The sequence below is a fragment of the Sesamum indicum genome, linkage group LG6 (assembly GCF_000512975.1).
Source record: "Sesamum indicum cultivar Zhongzhi No. 13 linkage group LG6, S_indicum_v1.0, whole genome shotgun sequence".
NCBI lineage: Eukaryota > Viridiplantae > Streptophyta > Magnoliopsida > Lamiales > Pedaliaceae > Sesamum > Sesamum indicum.
This window is the reverse complement of record NC_026150.1, coordinates 17,406,777-17,423,278: the sequence shown is the minus strand read 5'-3', so window position 1 is coordinate 17,423,278 and position 16,502 is coordinate 17,406,777. Positions and strand designations below refer to the sequence as shown.

Below are 16,502 nucleotides of genomic sequence, written 5' to 3'. Positions count from 1 at the left end.
ATTACAATATTTCCTAATTTTAACATTTATTTCCAATAATTAGTGATTCTGTTATAATTTTGTATACTTTTTAGTATTTGACACAATATTTTTATGGACTGATATTATATTATAGATGATTTATTTTACCTACACATAATTTTTTAATATATATTTTTAAAAAATTAGTATAATTTATGGATTGATATTAAACAATAATTGCGTCTTTATAATTATGTCGAATCTCATGGAAGGTAACTATAATTTACCCAGTGTTTAAATATAAAACATTTCTTATGTTTTGTAAAATTTTATTTACGTCCCTTTGCGTAACCTTTTGCTGATAAATAAAGAATATATTTGTATAGTTTTAATAAATATTTTATTATAAATTTAAAATAAAACATATTTATACATTGTAATATAATCTCAAGTGGTGAAAATAAAATTTATCCATTTAAACAATAAAAGAGAGATGTTTTGATGAGCAGAAAATGGTGGAAATTGGAATAGGGTAAATTTTGTCGGGATATTTACGACATGAATAAATAGTAATAAGTGGCCGCGCGCGTTTTTGACTGGGGTCAATGTCCAATCATCCCCACGCACCCACAACTGAGGGGCAATCAACGCGCCGTCAGCCACAGAATTTTCAATTTCTTTTCCGGTTGCCACGTCAGATAACCTAGCCATTGAGTTAAACACAACCACAGTTGGAGGCCACCATCATTGCAAACTCGTACTATTCCTCGCTTTCCAGTACATCCTTTTTCCCTTTTATTTTTTATTTTCTTTTTCTTTTATAGGTACTGTCCTCGATCCTTCATTTTGTCGTCTTGCGCACTTTTGTGGTGACTCATCTGTTACAACACTCTTTTCTTTGCTTATGTTTGGTCGAAAATTCGAAATCAGACTCAATTTCATCCATTTTCAACTATTTATATGTTTAATATAATTTATTTATTATGTTGTTGGTGTATAATTTAAAAAATAATAACTGAATTACACAATAAGTAATTATAATTATTATTTAATTTGGATAAAATTTTTCTACGTTTCATAAGGTTTGGAGTGGAGAGGGGACGATGGTGGTTGTAACTCGTAGAAATTGTGCAGCATCAACATGGATTGTATTTATACTACTAGCTATCGTTACACGTGATTCCTGCATGTATATTTTTTTACATACTCCAGCCCACAATAGAGGCCCAAAATAATTACAAGATATTTTTTTATAGACGAAGCCAAAATGATCAAGGTCTAACGGTCTTTCCGTTGATCATCAATGGGTTGCAATAAATAAAATTGAAATCAAAATACACGTTAGAAGTATTGGTTCGTCTCTTAATAAATATATTTTGACGGTCAAATAAATGATAATTTCCAAAATCGACCCCTATATAAATATACTGGCATTTCTGTCATTTTAAGGGTTTTCTTGTTTTTTTTAGAAGGTGGTCCTCATCACGATGTGGTTTAATTTTTGGAATATGATTTGAAATTATTTTAAAAGAAAATAGCTGATGCAGTAATAGATTATAAGGTATTTAATTGAAAAATTACCCTCAACATACAGTTGCTTCCCAAGCCTAATATTAGTAGAGAAAGAGAAAGTAATGAGTAGTTTCGTCCAGGAATAACGAATGTGCACAAAAAATAATATATGTAATATTCATAGTGGTAAGAAGAATTTTATAGTACGGTAAAGTATATATATTTTTTGAGTGGTTTGTGTATAAAAATTACCTTTATACCCTTATAGATAAATTAATATTATTGATAAAACTTAGGAATTCATCAGAAAAAAAAAAGATTAAAAAAAGGCAAAAGGGTCCAAAGAGGAGAGGACAAATGAGTAAAAAGAAATTTGGAGACAAAATTATGATTAAAAGTGAGTGGGGAAGTAGTGGAGACTGGAGAGGAAGAGGCAAATCCAAGGGTGTTGGATTTTAGTATATAGAAATATTCAAACATCAGAATTGTGCTCCCTGTCACACCCAACCAGTACACTGACATATTACTAATTTACTTAAGGCCATGTTTGTTTCCCACTATTCTATTCACATAATATCTTCTCACAAGTAACGAAAAATTCTACTATATGTTGTTTTAATAAACTTCCCATTTTGTGAATGTAATCATCATTTCCCACAATTAGGAGTATCATTATTATTAATATTAAATTAACACACTTTCTGTCTCTTTCTACGTATTATCGTACGTACAATGATACATATATATATATATATAGCTACATATGTTGAAAGAAACTTATAATATTGTCATCACACGTGAACTTGTGTTTGTAATCATTATTTTTCCTTTACCCTATTGTTATCAATTAAGAGAGTAAGGGAGTGTTTGGCGAAGGTTTCTACTCAAATAAAATTTTAAATTCAGTTTTACACAAAAGATTATAAATATTAAGGGCAATGCTTTTGTATAATTACAGAAACTACTCCTGACAGTTAAAAAATAGGAATAGTTTGTGTAAGTGACAATGACATTTTGGTGGGTGTATATATAATTATCGAATAGATAGGGGTAATTTGGATAAATATGACATAGATTAAGGGATGTAAATATAATTATTTATTTTTTCTATCAAATTCAATTTTATATTTCTAGTTCCCTTTTGTCTCCAAGTTTAATTTCATATTTGCTTTCTCTTATTAAATGATGAAACAGTGCCTTCATTGAAATTTGATATAATTAAAAATACATCTTATTATTTAAAAAATTATAAATATTAAAAAATAATTACAGTCATTGGATGGAGAGCAAAAAATTACTGATTTTTTTAAATAGACAAAATTGATTTTTCTTTGTGTAACGTAAATAATCCACTGAGAATATTAGTCCGTTAAAATATTTTGTAAAATCCAAAAAAATATATAAAATTATAATTTATAATTTAAAATGACATTTTGATCAGTTTAATATAAAAATTGAATGAAAATCCAACAGAATATCTCGTTGTTATACGGATATAAAAATTAGAGGAGAAATATTATTTAAAATAAAATATTTTAAAAATAATTATTATTTAATTAAGTATATAAAATGATAAGTTAATATTAAACTTATAATAAAACAGTGTTAGAAAAAGATGCATGAAAAAAAATAAATATCAAAAGATAATGGGGATGTGGAGAAATTATAAACTTAATAAATAAAAAAAGTAAATTAAATATTTAAAAATAGACTAAAAAAGAGATACATATCAGAGGTGTTCTCTCTTAATATATAAATATAGATGATTATTTTCCTCTATTTACACTAATTAATTATAAATAGGTACACTTTTCAATTAAATTTTCTCTTAGCCCAAACTTTCAAAAATTACAAACAAGCCCAAAAGCAACGGTATAAATGCTGAAAGCCCGCCCCAAAAACTAGCGCGGGCTCCCAGCTTCATTTTTCACCTCTCTCTAAAGCATCAAAGGATGACGTCATCACCACCTCCCACAGGCGGAGACCTCGGTCCTCCGTCCTCCATAGAGTCTCAGCTTTCTTCTCTGGTTTACGGTAATGCTTCTGCGGACTAGCATGCAAACTCACACTACAAACACACAATTACTGTATGTTTGTCTGCAGTAATGGATTTTGCAGTGGCTTTAATCTCTGATGCTTATTTCCGGATTCTGATTACATGACGAATGAGGATACAGTTTGGACTTGTATTTGTATAGAACTGCTATTACTGTTTACTTTGAGTTTCTTTTCAGTAAATAAGACGTTATTCCTGATCGACAATTGTCGATTTCGTTTCTTTTGTTAAGTCGTTATTTTGTAATTAGAGCAAGGAGATCCTGCATTTATTTTGTAATGTTTTACAGAGTAACATGATATAGTAATATTCAGCTGTATTACTTGTTATCTTTATATTTGCGTGGTTTTGATGCTTGATGATCAACTAACTTCTCTAAAAGTCTTGTAAGTTCTCTTGTTCATTAGTTTGCCATCCTACTTATGATTCATCTAATTGTACTTGATTATTGCTATGACTTATTGTGGTTGATTTCCTAAATTCATTATAGAGAATTTCTTGTAATAGCAAAATTCAGTGATACTAGATTAATTATGTACATTTTGAATCTAATTGTTCACGTACTTCAGGTAGTTATGTTAACCATTATGAAGGCCTTTCCTAGTTAACAACACATAATAGGATTTTGAGAATAATAGAACTGCAAAACTGGGTGTAGCAGGCTTACTTGTTCCACTGCTACTAAATAATGATGCCAATTCCCGTTTTCTTTGGCAGAGTTAGTTTATGAAGGAGTACTACAACATGCTTTGTGCAAATTTTATATCACATGATTCTAATTTCTGTTGAATATGAGAAAATAAAATGTAATGGGACTTTGAATACTGGCTTTCTATGGGGTTTTGGCTTCAACCTTAGGATCTGCATCAAGTTATAGGAGTTACACATACACCACAATTTCGCTTCTTTTGAATTTTCTGTTGGTCTTTTGATATAGTAAAAACTTCTAAATCATATATTAGATGCTCTACCTCATGAATCTTAAATCCTGAATATTCTATGTATATAAGATCTGCATTTAAGCCAACTGTATACTTCCAAAGCATTGATAGATGTCTGACTCTATAATGCTTACGTTGTCGAACGTTGTGGTTTCTGTATGCCCCTATCTATATGTTCCCAAATAGTTGATATAATATATTTGAAAATTAAATCATTTTATGAATTAATCATTTATAGTGCCTGCTAATATATATTAATTTGTCTATTATACGGTTTTGTTTGCAAAATGAACAGATCTCTCTCAGAATGTGCAAGTCGCAATGGATAACATGCTTAAGATGATAAGGTGAGCTCTGAGCCGACTGAACATGTTTAAACTGTCAGTGTTTATATGCTCTAGTTGCTGCACTTGTAATTTCAGATAGTAAGATCTTGATTTTGTCATCCTTTTGATGCTGCTGATTTCCATTTTCTAATCTCACTGAACCAATTCTTGTGTTCGCATCACCAATTTCCAGGATCTTATAACTATTCTGATTCCCATTGTCCAACAAATTGTTATCTTCTTCATTTTATGTCTATCTAACGAGTTAACAATTTCTGTTGTGAAACAAGTATGGCCTTATAGTTGGTCCTTATTATATTCTAAGTTTCACCTCTTTTTGCATGAACTTCACAGTGAAATTGACCAGAACTCTGCTGGCATAATGGAAGAGATAGAGAAGTCTAAAGACTCTGTGCTTAAGAGGAAGATTAACTTAGAAGAAGAGAAAGATCATTTTCAGAAAGCTGCTTTTGCTGTTCTTGACATGCTTGATGGTCGTGATATCAGCTGAATCTCTGTGGTTTGTCATTTGTCTTTACAGTGACTTGAAAGTATTATATTCTCGTAATTCTATATATGCATACAATTCAAAAGCATAGCATGACACATTATAATTTGGTACATTACTATTTGGTGGCGTACTTTTTAACCATCAAAGTACTTGAGCAATTGTACTTTCTCAAGTTAATTATTCTCAAAAGATATATAAGTGATCATTGTCTCTTAAAGCATTTATGTCTTCCACTTGAGAGCCATCAGCCATGAGAATCGTGGTCCCTCTTTTCCCAAGCTTTTTTTCTGGGTTCACCAAATATAGAAGTTGTAACTTAAAAATCACAAAGATCTGTCTTAGCTTCTACTTGTTAAGATCCATGACAATCACATAAATTGCTCACCTGCTAATGACAGAAGCTCTTCCATTGAATTAGGAAGATGTGCAAGTTTTCCCCCATTTTCTTCTTTTTGTTTGATATCTGGATGATGCCCATGGAGTATCACCCTTATTGGAAGCATGTCTGTTGTATAGAGCTTGGGGATTCCTGAATAGTTTAGCAGTTATGTAAGTACAGCTTTGATGTAAACCTCTTGAATTTTTCTTGATCCCTTAACTCGCACAGAGTGTGTGCAATGAAAGAATCAAATAAAGAGTGTATATCACCTTCAATAAAAGCATCAGACTTTGCCCCAATGGTTGAGCAGTGATGAACATTTGTCAAGTAAATAGCATTAACATTTTTATTTGTTTGGGATGGCTTATGAAAATAAAAGAAAGCAAGAAAATAAAAGACCTTAACCACTTCATAGGTGGCATTTCTTACAAAAAGCATTTCTTTTTATGTTTAATCAATTGTGGCAAATTCAGAAATTCATTTATTTAGAAATTTAGCTAGTGAAAATGTAAGCTAGTTGGAGGACATTTAAATGCTCTCGATTCTACCAAATAGGACACTGAATATTTCCGCTGCATTTCGCTAATAACTTGCTTCTTACTGATTGCTTAGACTAAAGAATACATTAATATTTGTGGTTGATAATAGTTCAAGTGGGATCGCGGCTTACTGTTTGCTTCTTGGCTTGGTCCGACACCATTCTGAGGTTCCTCAGTTGGTTGGGCCTGAAAAATGACAAATGAATCATCTTTAGTTATTTCGTCTCTGTAATAATAATCGAATGTCTAACCATAAATGACGATGAAATGACCACCAAGTTGCACTTTTGTCAGCTTTTTCTTGCTCTTCTGCTAGTGTCGCTTGTGGAAATTAGCATTGGAAATTTTCTCCACAATTTAGATTGGCTATACTACTTGCTGATTCTAGTAGCACTCACAGATATTCAAGGATTTCTCTTTTCAATGGATCTTATGTTTATTATGTGTGGGAGGATTAAACCATGCTCTGATTTTGGTGAAATCTGTGTATTCCTAGCTTTAGCAAATATGTACTTCATTCACCTGGATAGATGAAATAAATGTCAAACTCAACTTCTGGAAGGGATTCAAAAAGTCTGGGACTACATGCTTATGAAAGTAGGCTGGAGTTGCGCTCCAGAACACTCTGTTGATAAGCGATTGCCGATTGGACAATGTAAAGGAGTATTAGGTGCAAAATATGGTATTCTGATTAGTACAAACTTAAATATTGTATGCTGAGGTTTCATTCTTAAGAGTGCTACTATTTTCTTGTCTGGATATGTGTGTGCGTTTGACATAGCTGTTGAGTGAATATGCGTGTCTTTAGGATCCATAACAAAATTGAACCAAGTCATCAACACTTGTGTACCATATCATTATTGCTTTTACAAATGTCGGTAAGTTCTGAATAATGGCAGCTGTTCACATCCTTATAGGGGAGGGTTTCTCTCTTCATTTTTGCAAATTTACATGAATCATTATCTAGGATTTTGTTAGCAAAAAACTGTTAGGTTACCTCAGGTTTTGATTCGCCAAGCAACTCAGTTACAAATGGCATCTCCTCTAGCTCCTCCTTCTTTAAGTCCTTTAGATGCTGAGATTCAGAAGCATTAGTAGGATTACACTTCAGAAATGCAGCAACGAAATAAAGGATTGTGACTAGTGAAAGAGGAGTTAACAATTACACTTGAGCAGTAACTTACTAGCTGCTCAAAATAATGTCAACTCGGCTAGTAGTGATGTCTAATCCACAGGAACTAAAAGGTTTTTAAGATTCTACCTGAAGCAAATTTGAGATGATTGTCTTTCCATCTTCCATAAGTGGCTGCACCAATTGCTTGAAATGATTGTGACTAATCCGGATAACCTGAGAAAGCCTCTTTGTTCTCACTGTGAAAGGCTGGGGAATATTGAAGATCACCCCAATTTCTCCGAACACATCTGGAGACCCTAGTTTTGACAGGAACTGGAAAATCCCCAGTCACTTTTTTTTTTGATGAATCATAACAGAAGTTTCTTAATCAATAGAGTTGTCGGTTAATGTCTACATTGTGCATAATTCATGTTCATTTCAATTGAACTAAAACTGCTGTCATTAGGGATGTTACTGCTAAAGCCTGCTGAATGAGATATAAGTTTGATATATGCATGCAATTTGGATCGCTGGGGCTGGGGGTGGTTCTGGACATTGGTCCACTTCCGTTCTTCTGTGCATTGCCCATTATAATAATATATATGTGCAGCAAATTCATCTTTTAAATAAGAAGGAGCAAAAGATTCCAGCTCCCTGCTCATATTACCTTTGGAATTCTGTTAATAATAGCTGCATCTTGCAGGAATAGTATACAGCACTCTGCAATACTGTTTCTGGATTTCTGTGTGTTTTGACATTTTGAAGAAAGCCTAATGGAAAGGCTTCTCTATGGTTTGCTTTATATACCGTCTGAAGGATGGCACTGAAGGATGCAGTTTAACAGATATGTTCTGTTTCTATTACTAATTCACAAAATGTGAAGGTCGCTAGCTGATTCTGTAAATCTCTTTGGACTTTATGACTTCTGATTTCCATTTAGATGTTCAGTGAATCTGATACTACATAACTTTCATGGATAAAATAAATAGTCAATTCACGGGCCTCATTTTTTCCCTGCTCTTTTACCTTTGAGCTCCGACAGATGGATACTTTTTACCTATAATGCCACAAAAATCTATTCCTTTGTGGAAGTTCCATGAGACTGCAATACTATGATAATTTTAAACAACAGCACAGCACTTCAGTGTATAAGAACCTTACTGCATCTGATGATCTTCATATGAGAAACTCAGAAATAATTTTGGGGCATATTCCAAGTTAACTAATTAAAAATGATAAAGTGGACATGGTAAAATTTGGGGGGTGGGGGAGAAAAAGAAAACACATACCTGCTCCATTCCATTTTTATTTGTAATCACATCCTGCATTAGTAAAATTATTAGATTTTGCTTGTAGGGATATGTCAAACAAGAACTTAAACAGGATAACTTTTTGTACCACTGCACCAGATACTATAATATAGAAATCTGTTGGTATCTCATTTTGTATGACAATATCTACTTTGGGTGGAAAATATTCTGCCTTCATCTCAGGAACCTGTGCAAGGACAACAGAAGAGACTGCTTAGGGAACATTTCAAACTTTTCCACTCTTATAAATTTATAATACAATAAGCTACTGTCCTCTGTTTTTCTTTTTAAAAGAAGGTCCCTCTCCTCTAGGATTATTGATATAATAAGAATTTCTTGGTGTTGTTACACTATATAGCTTCGTAAGTTCACATAAACCTAAAATATTGTGAAATATTAGAAATCATGATATCAATTTGGAAACCATTAGAAAGAAGGAAGCACGTCCATATTAGTAATTGTAATGAAACATGACGTTACCAACTGGACGATAAAGTCTTCAGAGACTCCTTTGAAAAGGTAGCTATTTTCTACAGTTGTACGGAAGAGATGCTGTGCAATGCCAGATCTTATAGCCTTTGGTAGGTCTTCTAGTACTTCTTCTTGCTGAAGTTCTGCTGTCTTAAATTTGAGTGTGACATGTGCTAGCATTTGTTCCTTTAGTCCTTCTGGAAGTCTGTTCTTGCTTGCATACCGAAGGATCTCGTGGATGGCATCCCTCTTCAAAGCCACAAGTAATTAATGTCACTGCTTGTAATACATGCCAAGTTTTCTGAAATATTTTAGGTGTCGTTAAGAATACTTGGGCCCTTGGAGTTACAGGGTTGACTCATCAGTTGTAGAAAAATTGATAAAGAAGGCATTAGCTTAATTGCAAATCAATGTTATAATGTACTAACTCAGTGATTAAGTGTATAAATCTATGGTACTAATTAATTGCAGTGGCTCTAGAATATGGTTGAGGGTAATATATACAGGAGTGAGATTTTACCATGGCAAATGTTCGAGTGGAACTGTGGACAACAAGATTGGTCATGTTGCCGATCAAGTAGGCTGTAAGACCAATGTTAAAAAGCATGTAGAAGATGGAGAAAACCTTCTCCCCTGTATTCTCTGCATGTAGGTCGCCATATCCAGTCGTTGTGAGGGTGACAATTGCCCAATACATGGAATAGGTATATCCCAACCAAACGCTTCTATTCTCAAACTCAGGAACTTGAGCTCCAATCCATGTATTATCTGCCACCCGATAGTGTATTGCTAGCCAGTAGTAGAAGCAACCTGCTGTGTGTACAGCAAAGAGTGTCACCTGTCATGAAGAATAGAAAAAAACCTTGAAAAATGAGTTCTCTTTCTGTCAGGTGGTGGGTGATCATATCACATGTTACAGGGATCACTTGCTGATTATTATCACAGAGTGAGAACAAAAGTAGATATGGCGAACATCAACTTCGGGAAGAGATACTTACACATATTAATTTACAGTATCGTGTCCAGAAGTAGCTGAATCGAGTGTCCTTCTCTAACCTGATAGAATTGAGGTAATTAGGACTGGCTGTTGATGATGTTAATATTATGGTTATCTGTTTACATGCTCCTTAGGTTATAATTTAATGGAGATTGTATTTTGCCTTGATATGTTGAAATTTGATAATCTAGATTGCATTACTATGCTACATTCAGAATAAGTGAAAGACATGGTTAACTAGATTTCTTTTGGCCTGCATCATAGGAGTTCAACAACCATATAATCTTAAGAGTACATTATACTCATTTTAAAATCATACCTAGAAAAGAATTCACTGACACGCCTGAGTCGCCATAGTCTGAGCAAGTTGAGGAAGCCAAAGACATCACCCCTGTGCATCTTCCCAGTGAACAGCCTGTATAGAGTTTGGAATGGCAAAGTTGAGGCCACATCCATTGGGAACCAAAGATGTGAGATGTACCTGAAACATTATGTAAATGTCATTGAAACAATGCAACAGTTGTTGTATATTGTTCGCTATAATAGTCCCCAAAATGTAATTGATTAGAATTTGAAAATTAATGGCCCTTAAATTCATACCTCAAGGCTATTTTCTTATGATCATCAACCAGCAAATAGGTGGATTTGTCCAGGTAAGCCACGAAGAACGTGAGAATGATATCAACAGCAAAGAAGGCATCAACCACCAAATCAATTGGCATGAGTGCACTGGTTGACATTTTCCTAAATGCTAGCTCGAATGGCGATGCCCAGGCAGAGTACACAACCAACACCACCAGAAATGTTTGCCACATCCTGCATCACATGAAGGTAATTTCTCTTTTATGATCTACTCACACTGTAGGCAATTAATTGGGATTATTGATTATTTTAGATGTCATAGACTTTAGGAGGGAAAACTGGGACGGCCCTTCTCTAGTTTTGAATGTTTTTCCCATCATTGCACCCTCCAATTCTTCTTGATATCTCCTTTATATTTTGAATTAATAGGCTATTGACCACCTTGCAGTTTCAAGAACTTATCATAATCTACATGCATGTTGGTCCACACAAGGTATTCTGAAAACAATGATCTTTGTATCTATATTTCTTGGGTACTGTAGTCCTCATACGTGTTTATATGGAAAAAATAAACCCAAAACTTACTCATACCACTATACTAGATGTTGGCATGTAAAGTTTTCTAGGGGCAGAGTTACCATTTCATAGAGTTTAAAGAGATATCAAGCTCAGAAGCCAAAAGAATTAGAGTTGCTATTAATGTTTTATAAATTCTAATAGGTTTTATAGAAAGATTGAGTAGTTTGGTGTTGAAAAGGAAAAAGGAAAAAGCAAAGGAAGATGGGATGATCATGGAAAAGGTCTTACTCAGCTTCTTGGTTCATAAAGTAATACCATTAAAAAAAGACAAAGAAAAAGAAGAATGGAAAATTAGTTAGTAGGATTCATATAGGCCATAATGAAGTCATCCATGTGAACCCTCTCAATTTTGATGCTTAATTATGTGTAGGTCACACAATTCTTTAAATTAATTTCTATAAGCAAATAAACAGCTGAAAAATTTCATCAAGGCCAAAACACGATGTTGAGGAAATTACTAGAATCCAATGAAACATCAGAGGTTAAAAAATATATATATTATTGAATAATATTGGAATCTGAAAATTGTAGTTAGATCAAGATTAAAATATTAAACAAGAAATTCAAGATATTATGACCATGAAATAAATTTTTATTACTTAATTGTGTCTAGTTAAGGGTACAAAACCCTCATTTTTCTATCTCAACGAGACCAATTTGTAATCTGGTATGCATTAGCCTCTAAATGCATGTGATTTGATTTACATAATGGGTCTAATTTAAAACTTCAAATAAAAATTAGAACATTATAATTAAGTAGGGTCTAATTTTTTAGTGACTGCTAATCACATGATTCCACTATTTCCCTTGTGGCAATTACCAAAGATACGCTTTGGTTAAGGAAAATATACAGCAGCTTACATGGGCTGTTGTGCTCTTCTCTAAAATCTGGAAGAATTAAAAATAGTGATTTCTACTTTAATTATTTTACCATTTTAAAAAGCAAAGAAAGCCATGTTATTGTAACATGCCGTAGGTGTAGGCACGTATTACCTAAGGTCAGAAATTGCCAATAAAAAGTAGAAATCAAATAATGCCTAATTAAGAGATGCAATATAAGATTGTACTCTCTATTTCGTGTTTGAGTTGGACGAAATCACCGAATACTAGTCAAATTTGGATTTTAAATTCAAATCAGATCAAATAATTCTTAATCCAAAGATATAAGTGTAATTTTATAATCAAATTAAGAAAATTAAAAATAGATTGCGTGAAAAGATAAATTTCTCTATATTAAAATAGATGGAAAAGTAGCTTGGTATTTTTATTCTTCATAAAGATAATTTGCTCATTTTCAATTTTGCAGAGAGTAAATTGCATTAAACTCTTTTTCATATAAGAATATTTTCAAGAAGAAAATGATAATCTAATCGAACTAATTAATTCAATTGTGGGAAAAAGAAATTACATATCTGTACAATTTATTGAGTGTGAGAACTTTAGAGTAACTGATTTCGATTGATAAAATATGGGCTGAATAAAATACCCCAACATATTTTCAAATAATAATCTTCTCTTTCATCACTAGAATTTATATAGTTTCTAGTCACAAACATTCAAAGTTAAAATATTTAAGTAATTATGATAAGTTAGTCACTTTTATCATCATTCTCTTTCACCGAATTAAGTAAATACAATAAAAAATTTATATTACCTCCAAACCACTGGTCCTAACAAGAATATTGAACTAAAAGTCATGAAAATGAAAATGTTGATTGCTGGTGGTGATTTACTGTCAGTGCTGCACGTACAAATTGAACTAAAAAAAATGAACTAATAATCAGGTATCTAATTTTCAGAATCATTTTGTCCTTCTTTATCAATGAAATATAAGTAGTCAGCGTCACCCCCGTAACCACGCGTTGTCAAAAACTTAAACATGTATACTTCAAGATTTCCTTACTATTCAATATGCAATAATTGATTTGTAAAAAACTGTATAATTTCGGATCTCCTATTCCGATCTGATGTAACTGTTTTAACATACCCTACCCATTTAATTTACCTTAATTTCTAGTGGACAACGTTCATGAAGTCAAAATGGCATAAGCAAGCATTACCATCATCTGGTTTCTCTGAAACAGAAGAAATAGATTCGTCTGCTTGTGCCAAAACACACACCCACATACACACATGCGATCACTCTGTGTTGTGTCTGTTTGCATATCGTATGATGGGATTTTCTAACCCAGACCGGAGCCAACTATTAGACTAGTCTATATATATGTTATATAGATCACAGGAACAAGAAAAAGAATCCTATCAGCAAATAGTTACATGTTTCAGGCTTCAAACAATATGCAGCAATATATATATATATATATATGGAAGTACACCTACACACAAATCTATCTCTGTGTGTGTAGTAAAAGAGATGTAAGAGAGTGATGAGAAATATTAAAGCAAAAACCTGTATCTTCTGTCATAAGGGGCAATAACAAATCTTCTCAAATTGAGAGTGCCTTCACCCACAACTGTACCGAAAGCAGGTAACAGACTGCTTGAAATTGATGCTAGATTTCTGATTTGACCGCTAGAGTGCCGCCGGTACAGAAGTGGCATCGGCGACCTCATCTCTGATGTCAATGGTGACCTTCCCTCTGATGCTGCCGCCATGTTTATTTGCTTTCTCTGTGTTCAAAGGATGGGGGGGTTGATTTATGCATTCAAGTTTAGCAGTTTATATTAATTAATTGCAGTTAATAATATTTTACTTGTTAAGATAATGTGTTAGTATATTACATACAATCGAGTGTTTGACTTATCATATTATGTATATACATACATATATATGTATATATATAAACAAATAGATGGATTTGCTTAATTTATACACACACTTGTCTGTCTGGCATGGAAGGATTCATGGTTTGAACTTTGAAGTCCTCAAAGTCAGAGGTGCATTTATTGAGTTACAAAATAGCCCCGTGATCCCCTAGATACACATACAGTTTTAGTCTAAAACTTTTCTGCTTTGATAATGCATTTTAGGAGAAACATTGTGAGTAGAGGTTCAAGACACCCATCTTTGATCTTATTCATTGATTCTACCTTGTAATTTGTCTGTCATGGTAAGTTACTTCAAAGACAGAAGAATTTGAGATAGAATGGATGGTTGGTCAGCTTTTCTATTATATTTGAATAAATTTTAATGAATTTTCCAAAAATATTTGTCGTAATTATAAATATTTTAATTTAAACCAAATTTGTATAAATCATATAATACATTTATCACGTAAAATTTTAATTTTGTTGGAATAAGGTTGAATTATTTTTTGGTTGAATAAAACTTAAATGCACATGAATAGATTCAGGATGAAAAGGCTGATACTGCTATTAATAATCACCGCCGACTCCGGAAACGAAATCAGTGGGATAACGGTTGCTCCAATCCCGAAGCCTTACTTCAGCGCCCCCATCCATCCAGATATAGGATGAGGAGGAGCAGTAGTCGACTTTTCTTGATTACAGTTGGCTCTAACATTATGAGCCTACTTAATCAGGAAATGTATTGTTTTTTTTATTGCTAAATTGGACAAAGATCTTATGATAATGAATGTATGGGCGGGCAACATCGTTGACTTATAAATAAATTAGTTGTTGTTGTATGCGTATTTTATAAATATATAAAAAAATTATTATATATTAAAATGATGTGAGTTTAAAATAAATTATAATTGAAAATTTATTAAAAATATGAAAGTTTGTTGGGGAAAAAACATGGAGAATGTAAGAGAGAAATATGGAGTAATGGTTGAGAAAAAAAAATAATTATATAATTATCAAAAAATATTGAAATTATTTTTGGCTAATTTTTTAATGAAAGAAAAGAATTAAAAGGTAAATTTGGATATTTCAAATTACATTTTATCCTCTGTATTTTTTGAAAATAATTAAAAACTCCTTTGTATTCTAAAAATAAGCGAAAATTCCCCCGTGATTACTAAAACTTTACGTGAAACCCTCATTCGTTAATAAACCAATGGAAGGTGGGGTGCACTCTCGGATAGTGTGGGTGGGTGTGATTTTTTCATATAATTTGATCTTTTTTTTTTTTTTTTTGGCTGTTAACTTATAAAACTATTTTTTTTAATCTTGTTTTTCTTGATTTTTTTTTGCATTTTCATCCCTTTAAAAAATTAATAATTTTTGTTCTTAAATATATTTATTTAAATATCATCAAAATACAAAAAATATATTTTTTTTATAAAATTATAATTTAAATTAAAACAGTGAATTAAAATCATGATACAGAAAAATATACTAAGTTTTTTTTTTAAAATTTAAATATTTATATCAATATACATGTTAATGAACAATAATAATAATAATACTTTATTAATTAATTTAAATTAATATTTAGTTTAAATATATTTTAATGAATTATGTACTATAAAATAATATTTATATTTAAATTACTATTATATGTATCTATAATGAAAACTTTAATATTTTTTATTATTTTTAATTTTAAATAATCAATTTTTCTTATTATTTAGAAATTTTCTTTTTCTTAAATAAAAAATTTAATTTATTAAAAATATGAAAAAGGAAAAAAATTGCGCAACGCCTACTTACCTTGGGCAACCGATGGGTGGCGGCAGGGGGGTTGGGCCTGGCGAAAGGTTGAGGGGGGAGGGAGAGTGTGCTTAGTGTGGGGCGAAGGGAGGGGAGGGGACGGGTTTATTTTATTTTATTTTTTATAAATAATAATTTATATTTATATTTTATGATTATAAATATAATATATATCAAAATTGATTCAATTTGATACTTGGTCGTTTAAGATCTAATGGTTGAGATAAATTGATCAAATCTTACGGCTATTATGCAACAAAAGAATACCCAACAATCGTGAAAATAAAAAATATATATATGATAAATTAGCGCATAACAATCTGTTAACAAAAAATTAATGCTATTAACTTCACTTAACAAATATACTATATTTAAGAAAACAGAGGGATTTTTCTGCCTATTTCTAAACGATTTTTAGCTGAATTTTAAAAAAATAGAAAAAAATTTAGTTGAATTTAAAAAACGTAGGAGGCTAATATACAATTTGGCCTATCAAAAAATTGGTAAAAGTCCACGGAGATCAGAGTATGACAGATCATCTTCAGATGTGCCAAAACATTTTGTAAGAAATCAGTGTAGTTGTCGACACTGCCACCACGTTGTTTGGGTCATTGATTTTAGGCATTAATATAAAAGGAAAAGATAT

At 32.0% G+C, this 16,502-nt stretch overlaps 2 protein-coding genes across 2 annotated transcripts; one reads left to right on the top strand and one right to left on the bottom strand.

The window, feature by feature from the left end:
* LOC105164783 lies at nt 3,360-8,358 on the top strand. Its single transcript, XM_011083545.2, has 4 exons — nt 3,360-3,507; nt 4,766-4,817; nt 5,151-5,316; nt 8,043-8,358. The coding sequence occupies exons 1-3, from the start codon at nt 3,426-3,428 to the stop codon at nt 5,305-5,307; spliced, it is 291 nt and encodes a 96-aa protein (XP_011081847.1). The 5' UTR covers nt 3,360-3,425; the 3' UTR covers nt 5,308-5,316; nt 8,043-8,358.
* Nucleotides 5,398-13,952, bottom strand: LOC105164784 (potassium channel KAT3). The gene is made up of 13 exons (XM_011083548.2): nt 13,689-13,952; nt 10,718-10,933; nt 10,437-10,598; nt 10,119-10,176; nt 9,641-9,958; nt 9,130-9,369; nt 8,738-8,836; nt 8,629-8,661; nt 7,487-7,672; nt 7,223-7,300; nt 6,357-6,411; nt 5,693-5,836; nt 5,398-5,594 (listed from the first exon to the last, which is right to left on the bottom strand). The coding sequence occupies exons 1-13, from the start codon at nt 13,892-13,894 to the stop codon at nt 5,491-5,493; spliced, it is 1,899 nt and encodes a 632-aa protein (XP_011081850.1). The 5' UTR covers nt 13,895-13,952; the 3' UTR covers nt 5,398-5,490.

Bases quoted from the DNA above. Each gene is read 5' to 3' on its own strand.
- LOC105164783 (XM_011083545.2), top strand. From the start codon at position 3,426: ATGACGTCATCACCACCTCCCACAGGCGGAGACCTCGGTCCTCCGTCC. The intron at 3,508-4,765 runs GTAATGCTTCTG...CAAAATGAACAG, and splicing joins GCTTTCTTCTCTGGTTTACG to ATCTCTCTCAGAATGTGCAA. The intron at 4,818-5,150 runs GTGAGCTCTGAG...TGAACTTCACAG, and splicing joins AACATGCTTAAGATGATAAG to TGAAATTGACCAGAACTCTG.
- LOC105164784 (XM_011083548.2), bottom strand. From the start codon at position 13,894: ATGGCGGCAGCATCAGAGGGAAGGTCACCATTGACATCAGAGATGAGG. The intron at 10,934-13,688 runs GTTTTTGCTTTA...CATGTGATGCAG, and splicing joins CCTTATGACAGAAGATACAG to GATGTGGCAAACATTTCTGG. The intron at 10,177-10,436 runs GTATGATTTTAA...CAATTCTATCAG, and splicing joins GTCAGTGAATTCTTTTCTAG to GTTAGAGAAGGACACTCGAT.